At 30.9% G+C, this 10,430-nt stretch overlaps 1 protein-coding gene across 4 annotated transcripts; it reads left to right on the forward strand.

The window, feature by feature from the left end:
• Nucleotides 1-33: 33 nt before the first annotated feature.
• On the forward strand, nt 34-9,656 carry LOC114733492 (calcineurin subunit B). Of its 4 annotated transcripts, none has more exons than XR_003739083.1 (6): nt 34-235; nt 344-468; nt 592-688; nt 788-897; nt 1,153-1,288; nt 1,869-1,946. XR_003739083.1 is itself a non-coding variant. In XM_028920961.1 (6 exons), exons 1-6 carry the CDS (start codon nt 166-168, stop codon nt 9,615-9,617), a joined length of 528 nt encoding a protein of 175 aa, XP_028776794.1. In that variant the 5' UTR covers nt 34-165; the 3' UTR covers nt 9,618-9,656. The 4 variants fall into 4 exon arrangements, 3 of the variants coding, with proteins under 3 accessions (XP_028776794.1, XP_028776795.1, XP_028776793.1); XM_028920961.1 differs by lacking the exon at nt 1,153-1,288 and adding an exon at nt 9,567-9,656 and having other exon boundaries at nt 1,869-1,943; XM_028920962.1 differs by having other exon boundaries at nt 1,153-1,252; nt 1,869-1,929.
• Nucleotides 9,657-10,430: the final 774 nt, after the last annotated feature.

The raw sequence follows: 10,430 nt of genomic DNA on the forward strand, positions 1-10,430 counted from the left end.
TTTCGTTGATTGCCACCGTGCCCGTGCGTGCCTCTGCAGTTCTTTAGCCTCTCTCTTTCAGCAATTCAGCTGACTGACTCTCTTTGACTCGCAGCTTTCCCCTTTGCCCCACGAAACGTAGTTAGGATCCTTCCTACGTTCCATTGATCTCTGATCTTCACCACCATGGGCAACACTTCCTCTATGCTCACGCAATACGACATCGAGGAGGTCCAGCAACACTGTAACTACACTTGTAATCCCGCATTCCCTTCAATCGACGATTCCTTTGAGTTTCACTCATTTCTTTCACTTTCTGGGCTTTTAATTCGTTTCAATTTCCCCTTCTTCTTTTTTTTTCTAGTTACACAGCAGGAGATCGTTTCCCTGTACGAGAGATTCTGTCAGCTAGATCGTAATAGCTCCGGTTTTATTACAGCTGATGAATTTTTGTCCCTACCCGAATTCGCCGTCAATCCTCTCTCTCAGGTTTTTCTCTATCTGTATTTTCCTTTCTCATGTTATGAGAAGCGAGTGGTTAGTTTTCCTGTGCGTGTATTGATTTTTTCCTTCCGTGCATTCTGGTAACTCATTGATCTTGTGATGTGGCAGAGATTGTTGAGGCTGTTGGATGGTTTGAACTTCAAAGAATTTGTAGCGTTCTTATCTGCGTTTAGTCCTCGTGCGACTTTACAGCATAAAATTGAATGTAGTGAATCTTTCTCGGTTGCCCGATGTGTAATTCTTTTTCCCCAAATTAATTTGCTGACTGCTGAAATCTTTTTTGTGGATGCTGTTCGTTTTGTAGTTATTTTCAAGGTATATGACACAGACTGCAATGGAAAAGTGAGCTTCAATGACATGTTGGACGTTCTACGAGATTTGACAGGACAGTTTATATCTGAACACCAGAGAGAGGTGAGATATTACTGGGAGTCTCCCACTAAACAAAATTCTGTTTTCCTCCTCTGCTTCGTATGGTTTTCTAATGTAAGAAGGAAATAGACCTTTTGTATCTAGTTCGTAATTCTTAATCTCAGAAATATGGATACTTTATTTGTTTATGCATGGTTCATGGGCTTATAATTTATCCAATAGAACGAAAAGGGCAACGGTTCACTTGAAATTTGTTATTTAAGGGAACAGCTTGATAAATCATCATCTGAATGGTAGGGATCAAAATACGGACAGATATTTCTATCTAAAGCTGAAACTGTAAGCAACAGACAGCAAGAAACTTGAAGAGATGTGGTGAAACTTTGGACGAAAGAAGGTCACCTTTCCGAGGCTCTCAACTTTTACATCTAAGGTTTTTTACTCATAACTTTTACATTTAATTAATAAGAGCAAAAGAGCTTTTTAATCTTCTTTATTCTAATGAAAGAGAAGGAGTATTTCATAACTTGCATGTAACATGTTTGTGTCCTTTAACATGATGAAAAGTAAATGCATTTCTAACCAAATAAAATTTTCATGTAAAGTGATTCAGCTATCTGCATGAGTCCAGATCCTCCACAGTAAATGACTGTGTATATGTTAGTCCCGTATTAGGAGCCTCACGGGAGAAGTGGGCGTACAAATTCATAGATCTCTCCTTTCTAATAAGCTAGTTTTTTGAGATGAGCTCTTTGTTTGGATTTATGCACACAACATTGGTACACCATGGGAAAGCCTTATAAGAAAAGTGAGGTTTATCAGTTCGTGGGACTCTCCCTCCCAACGGGCTAGATGGGCTCACGCTTTGAACTTGTACTTATAACAAGTATAGTCTTTTAAGAAAGAGATAGAAAATATTGCATGTTTCTAAAGAAATGAAATAGGTCCTGTTAATTTCCGTAATTGCTGCTAACAGCCTATTCTGTATTATGTTTCCATTGTACCTGATACAGCAAGTTCTAGCACAAGTCCTCGAGGAAGCAGGCTATAAAAAGGATTCATTGTTGGTCTTGGCTGACTTCATGAAGGTATCAAAACATCTGAAAAATAACATGAGTTGCAGTGATGAAAATTTTCACTACCTTTGTTGTGAGTTATAATTGATCAGCACTTTAATAGGCTAGGCAGAGACAGTTGATTTGCTTTTGTTTTCTTGTTTTTCTAGTTTCAGAAATTTATATATGACTTTTGGTATTTTAATCTTTGATCTAGTGAGCTTCTCTTCTCTAATCTTTCATTCAATTATTTTCTTGTTTTTCTGCAAGCTACCATGCTCTTTCTTGTCGAAGATTAAATAAAAATGAGGTTGAAGTTCTATTCTTGATGATTTCTCATGATCATCATTTAATTAGTATGTTCATTTGTCTTGATGATGGCACCTATATACTTGGTTGCAGTGGCTTGAAGTTGAAGGCAACAGTGACCTACTTTTACTGTCAATTCCATCTACTCTTTTTTTTGCCCGAAGCCAATGTTATAATAATCATAAAAATTGTTTTTTATCAAGTCAATGGGTATGATATTATTCCGATCATGATGGTCTTCTGGTCACACTTGTATAGTCATGAATGCTTGTTTATTGTTGCTGTTTTATTTATTTCAATGAGCACTGTTCTAGAGTCTGGTGTTATAACCGTGTTGGACTAGGCTTGTGCACTTTCTGATAAAGGGGGTCTTTTGTTCTTGATATTTGTTACTTTTCACTGCGTCATTGCCATCTTTTATTTGAAAAATGCATTACTGATCGACATCCATGCTTTTTTCCTTCAGATTCTTGGCAACTCAGGTTTGAAAATGGAAGTTGAGGTTCCTATTGATTAACCGTGGCAATTGAACGTGGATTTTTGATGAGGGCATTTCTTGGTCCTGGTATTTAGTTGTTCATCTCAGTGACAGATACATTTTAATATGCAACAAAATATGGATAATGTGGATGCGTCGAGACTTAGCATTACTTGTACGTCTTGTTAATATTACAAGCTGATATATGAGCTGTTTTGCAGTTGTCATGACAAATTTTGACTTTTTACTATGAGCGTTATTTTATGCAACGGACTTGGGTGCTTGAAAAAGGTTTTGATCATTTCTTTTTATTATGTTTTTTCAGAGTATTCTAATTATCAATTTTTTGCATAGGGTCAAAATTTTTGCAATGCATTCCCCCATTGCATCTTGCTGTGTGAGGCAAACTCGCTTGATGATGGTGGTTTCTGGGGTTTGAATTTTTATACATTAAGGACTTTTATTTGACTGGTCCAGAATTTCTGGATTTGCCTTTCAACTGGAGTGGCTTGTGTTGGAACAAAAGTCTTTCTTCGTTAATGAACCTTTTGTGCGGCCAACTGTTAATGAACTAAATAGTTTTTGATTGAGCTTCTTGTTTTTCCCTCTGTCCATCACATATCTCTTTGGTAGCACGAAGGGAAATTTTTTTTTTTTTAATTCAGGAGAAGCTAGATGATTGGGCTCATACATTACACAGGCTCATATATAACACGGTCTATCTTTTCACAATTTGTAAGTAAATAATTAATATAATTACCTATATTTACCTTTAAATTCATTAAATATATAGAATATTATGTGTTAACGGCTTCACATTTTAGTATACCTGGAGCTGATTCAACATTGAAAAAACAGAAATAAAATAGGCATGTTTTTGTAGCAGATTAAAGTTCATGTAAACTCTTTAGTATGAAAAGAAAGCGATGTTTATATATATATATATATATATATATATATATATATATGTTTTAGGCTATTTTCTTATTAAATTATTAGAAGACTATTTAAACGTTGAATGGTTACATGAATTTAAAACTGCTTTCTCTTTTTTTTTTCCCCAATTTGTATTAATATATAGTTTGAGTTTGTCAAATCAACATTTTTTTTTGGTTGAATTTATAGCTTCTATGTATATATTAACTTATTCCATGCAAAATTTGGATATCTATTAGATCCTTATTCAAATTATTAGTATGTATTTACGTGTAAAATGGCGTTGAAACACTTAGCTTTTCATATATTTTTTATAATTCTTTTTTTCTTAAAGAATTATCGCGATACATATGTGTGTCGTGCAGCTTCTACAGTCAAGATTTTCAAAATACCTATATTATTATATAAAATTTTTTATTCAATTAATTTTTTATTATCAAATTATTTCTTACAAAATATTTATAATAAATATAAAAAAATACATAAAAAACTTAAACTTATAATAGTGTACAATATACATTATAATTTTTTTAATCAAAAAAATTGGGAATAGGAAGAGCTTTTCTTTAATGGAAAGTTGATCTAGTGTGAATCTGAATTAGTCAATAGAATCAAATGATCAAATACTCTATAATGATAGATAGCTAGATGAGGATGAATAAGACACTAAATACTTTAATTTCTCTTCTTACTCTTTTTTGTAAAGGCAAAAATGTTGATTACTTTGCTTTTTCTATTATTTGTCCCAGCAAATGTAGCTTGTTTCCTCACAGACTGTTTTTAACATTTTTTATTAATATAATATTTTTTAAAAAATGAATGAAATGTATCTTTCTTCTATTCATCTGCTCAACACCTTCCTAAAATGTGGTTGATTTGTGACAACAAAATAGTAAAGATATCGCTAACAATTAAGCGAGCACAAGACCCATATATTCAAGATTAACAAAATAAAAAAACAGACCATTGTTTATTGATTTGATACTTCCGCTTATAGGCAAGTGTCATTTGTCTTGTGCAGTGCCCTGGCATCCTTCAAAGGGCAGTGATGATAATTTTCAATGAGTTCTTAGGAAGCAATATGAAGGTTTTCATGAATGACTTGACGATATACGACAACAATTTTGTTGCGCAAACAGAGAGCTTAGATAAAGTCCTAGTAAAGTATATTGAGAATAACCTTATACTTAACTTTGAAATTTGTCATTTATAGTACATAAAAGTATTGTTTTAGGGCATTTGGTGTATAGGAAAAGTATTGAGGCCGATAAGACAAATATTAAGATTATTTCATCATTACCATATTCTTTTACCTTGAAAGAATTCAGATTCTTTTTTAGAAGATATCGGGTTTTATAAAAGGTTTATGAAGGATTTTAGTGGAAAGGTGAAATATCAACCACATAATATAAATATATATAACCATCCTCCTAATTGTATACAAATCCTCTATTTTCTTTGCATTAGTTGAAGAAAATATAGTAATGCAGTGGTGTAATCTCTTTTAATTTGAAAAAAATGGGGATCGAACTATCACAATTCAGCCGAGATAAATTACCCAAAATACTTGAGGCAAATCCGCAAGATATATAAAAATGAAGCATCTGCAAAAGTAGAGATTTTAAATACATGCATTCACATATATTGTATGAAGTTTTTATTCTCCCATGGGCTTTTATGAGGGGGCACATTTGTACATTTCACTGATTGACACTTTGTGTTTCTTTAGAGTTACACATTTGTCAAAATTTGATACCAGTAATAAAGTAATCATAAGGTTTTTTTCCCCCTCAATGTGTAATATACCTGATTATTTAATTGTATAACACAACAACTGTTACAAAACAGGATTCAAGTAAAAAGACATTAATTTGTTTAGTACTCCTCTGATCTTTAATATAGGACCTAATTGTTAAGTTAATTTTAGTCCTAAATATAAGATATATTTATCATATTTATCAATTTTTTCTAAATTATTCTTATGGAGACTCTTTTAACTATAAGTAAGTAAGAGATGAAGGATATTAAGAAAGATGATTATGGTGTTTTAGAAAAACATGTCATATTTTTTATAATTAACTAAATTACCTAACTTCTTTAATCTAATCAAATTAGTTAAATAAGTTTTATATTAAGGACTGGAGGAGTAATAGTAAACATTTTCAATTTTTTTCCCAAGTCCCAACAATGCTAAACATTTTCAATAAATTTTAAAAGCATCGCTGATATCTAGAAAAGGATATATGTCACCCTAGTGCCAAATATAAGATAGTTCTAACTAGCTCATAGATGCCAAGAAAAATAGCTAAAAATATTAAATTTGTCCTAAAATCTAAGCAATTTTTAATACTATCCATATTAACTATACTAAACTCTAACTTTACATTTATTTCTGTTCTCTCACTATACTTGCTAAATATGGGAATATAAGGAAAAAATATTTGCTTATCTTTGAACTTAAACTATCAAATATCTTATAAAAAGGGATCAAAATGTGCTTTGAAAGACACCCTATAATAACAACCAGAGTAGTATTTTCTCCATCCTAGTTACAAGTCCTTGTTTGAATTTCTATTATGTCTCTAAATATATTGAAATATTTTTTTAAAAAAATCAATATAGATAGGATTTTTAATTTAATATATATTTGAATGATTATTAGGACGGTAAGGTGTGGCACAAGTTGGGTGAAATAACTTCAATATCATCATCGCCTAATCCATGTTTCAATTCAAGAAATGAATTATCATCCCACAGGAACAGCCAATTCCCTTTTACCAGTACTACCACTGGCTTTCTCTGAACTCTAATTGAAGGCTGCTTTACATATGATCCGTTCATGGTGAATATTGAGGAGTCATCAACCTCAGAAGTCAAACTAGGTCCAAAAGATTTGAGTAAGATCTTGAAACCATTTTTCTGAAGAAATCACAAAAGCTACAGCACTAAACTAGCAAACAAATCACCAAAAAAAAAAAAATCAGAAACTACAGAATGTGAAAATGGCAGTAGGAGGTAATTAATTTTCGAAGAACCAGCAACAAAACAATTTTCCAGATTTTGTTGTCGTCATGCAGAAGTAGAGAACTTCAAAGTTCACAGTACATGCAAAAGGAAGGAAGGAAGAACATAAATAAATAAATAACTGAAAAACAAGAAGAAACCACTTTGGTTGATAAAATGTTAGAGGAGAAAAGATTGAAATTTTATATCCATAACAAAAAAAATAAATTTCTCAACTAATTTTATATGTATTTAAGATCAGAGTATGTTTCCTATTTTGTTAGCAAAAAAAAAGGAGTATATTTCCTATTTCATTTAATTAATTATAATTTTTGTTCGGCATCATTTAACTAATTATAATATTAGATTAACAGAATTTATTAATTGAATTTGGAACGCTCTAAATAAAGAAGATACAACATAGTAATAAACAACAAGAAGCCTACATTAAAAAATAATAAATAAAGAGGCCCCACTCACTCCTTTGTTAACGAAGCGACACCACTCCGACTGTCCTTATCTCTGTTGGTAAACCGTCAAAAGGCTCAAAGCCGCACTTGATGAATTTCGCTTATCGATTATTAATATATATATTTTATTTCTGATTCTAAATATAAAAGTTAGTTAATTATTTAAATAGATTAAAAAAATAAATTAAGTTAATTATTTATAATAAATAAGTATTTTTTTAAAAATATTTTTACTAATCAAATATATTTGTTAGAACTATCATTATTAGAAAGAAAATGCATAAATATGAGAGACATTGTAGACTAGAGTTTTATATTTAAGACCAAAATAAAAATCAAATGAGGTCTTATATTAAGAATAAGAGATAGTATATACTACCTCCGGTCATAAATATAAAAGCTAGTTCACTAATTTGAGTATATTAAGGAAATAAGTTAAGTTAATTATTTGTAATAACTAAGTGTTGTCTTTCCTAAATTATCCTTGCTAATCAAGTTTATTGGTTAGAACTACCATTAATAGAAAGACTATTTTGAAAAAAAGATGGATAAATATGAAAGACAAAGTGGATTGAAGTCTTATATTTATGATCAAAATAAAAGTTAAATAAGATCTTGTATTAAAGACCGGAAGTAGTGTATCTATAACCAACATAGAATTTATTTTTTTTGGCCAACTTGCCAACATAGATTATTAACATATTAATATACTCCGTCCAAGCCGATAATATAATCACTTTAACTAATATATCAGGAAAAAAAATAATAGTTAACTCGTTAAATAATTGTGTCAAATTGAAAATTTTTCTAATTTTACCCACATATATTAAATGATGTTGTCCATGAGAAAGAAAAATATAAGAAATTACATTTAAACAGAAAAAATTTATGAATAAAACATCAATTACCCTCATAGTAATGTATATTTTGAACTAAATTATTTCTCTAAAAACGATTTATATTGGGGACCAAAAAAGTGCTACATTTTAAGTTTTATGTAATATTTTAAAAAATTATTTATAGGTCTCAGATGATGAAATCAAATAAAAATATTTTTTTGAATTTCATTGAATACAAATAAGTTTTAAGGAATTACTAATTGAACTTATAAATATCAAATAATGTTTGCAAATATTAATTTATAAATTTAACTTATTAGTCATGCAATTTGACTTATAAAAGATAAAAATTTGACTTATAAATATTAATTTTCTTGAAATCTATTAATATTTAAATAAAATTTGAAAATATTATTTATATTTAATTTTTCAGAAACCTAAACTAATTTTGCCTCTTCTTAAATAAAGAAACATATTATGTTGGCATAAAAAAAATAAAGCAACATATTATATATGTATATGTATGGACAAAACTCACAAAACTTAGGTCAAATTTGTTACAGCTCATTCTGTTCAATCAAATTCTGTCTCCTATATTATTTTGTTTCCATTAGCATTTAACTCCAACAGTCAAGTTAGTTCTTAGAATAACTTATCGGTTGAGACTTGTTTATATTTGCCTATTTTAAATATTTATAAATATTGTTATATAAGTTAAAGTAAATTTTTTTTATATATTTACTTCATATTTTATAAATTATAAATTAAAAACTATTTATGTGTCATTTTAAACTAACGGCTAAGGACGCTTGAATGGAAGCAAGTTCTAGCACAAGTCCTCGACGAAGCAGGCTATAAAAAGTATTCATTGTTGGTCCTGGCTGACTTCATGAAGGTACCAAAACATCTGAAAAATAACATGGGTTGCATTGATGAAAATTTTCACCACCTTTGTTGTGAATTATAATTGATCAGCACTTTAATAGGCTACGCAGAGACGGTTGATTTGCTTTTGTTTTCTTGTTTTTCTAGTTTCAGAAATTTATATATGACTTTTGGTATTCTAATATTTGATCTAGTGAGCTTCTTTCATTAGTCTTTCATTCAGTTATTTTCTTGTTTTTCTGCAAGCTACCATGCTCTTTCTTGACAAAGATTAAATAAAAATGAGGTCGAAGTTCTATTCTTGGTTATTTCTCATGACAATCATTTAATTAGTATGTTCATTTGTCTTGATGATGACACCTATATACTTGGTCACAGTAGCTTGCAGTTGAAGGCAACAGTGACCCACTTTTACTGTCAATTCCATCTACGTTTTTCCCCCCCTTGAAGCCCAGGTTATAGTAATCATAAAAAATTTTATCCAAGTCAATGGGTACGATATGATGTTCTTCTGGTCACACTTGTAAAGTCATGAATGCTCGTCATTGTTTGCTGTTTCATTTAGTTCAATGAGCACTGTTTTAAAGTCTGGTGTTATGGCCGTGTTGGAATAGGCTTGTGCACTTTCTGATCAAGGGGTCTTTTGTTCTCGATATTTATTACCTGTCCCTGCGTCACTGCCATCTTTTATTTGAAAAATACATTACTGATCCACATCCATCCTTTTTTTCTTCAGATTCTTGGCAACTTAGGTTTGAAAATGGAAGTTGAAGTTCCTGTTGATTAACAGTAGCAATTGAAAGTGGATTTCCCGAATCTACAACAAGCAAAGTCACTCCTGCATTCGTTTTGATTTTGATGAGGGCATTTCTTGGTCATGCTATTTAGTTCTTCCTCTCAGTGACAGATACATTTTAATATGCAACAAAATATGGCTAATATGGATGCATCGAGACTTAGCATTACTTGTGTGTCTTGTTGATATTACAAGCTGATATATGAGCTGTTTTGCAGTTGTCATGACAAATTTTGACTTTTTACTCTGAGCTTTATTTTATGCAACGTACTTAGGTGTTTGAAATAGGTCTCCATCATTTTATCATCGAGTCAAAATTTGCAATGCATTCCCCATTGCATCTTACTGTGTGAGGCAAACTCGCTTGATGGTGGTGGTTTCTGGGGTTTGAATTTTGATACATTCAGTACTTCCATTTGATTATTCTGGTCCAGAATTTCCGGATTCGCCTTTCAACTGGAGTGGCTTGTGTCGGAACAAGAGTCTTTCTTCTGTTAATGAACTTTTTTTGGGCCAACTGTTAATGAACTAAATATTTTTTTCAGCGAGTTTCTTGTTTTTCCCTCTGTCCATCACATATCTCTTCGGCAGCACAAAGGGGACTTTTTTTTTTTTCCCCTCCAAGGAAAAACTAGATGATTGGGCGCATACATTACACAGGATCATATAAAACAAGGCTTATCTTTTCACATTTTGCAAGTAAATAAGTAATATAATTACTTATATTGTACCCAAAAAAATAGTTACCTATAAATTCATTAAATATATGGAATATTATGTGTTTTTTCCCCCCTTATGAACGGC

The sequence above is a fragment of the Neltuma alba genome, unplaced genomic scaffold (assembly GCF_004799145.2).
Source record: "Neltuma alba isolate B1F8T4 unplaced genomic scaffold, ASM479914v2 tig00013008_pilon, whole genome shotgun sequence".
NCBI classification, from domain to species: domain Eukaryota; kingdom Viridiplantae; phylum Streptophyta; class Magnoliopsida; order Fabales; family Fabaceae; genus Neltuma; species Neltuma alba.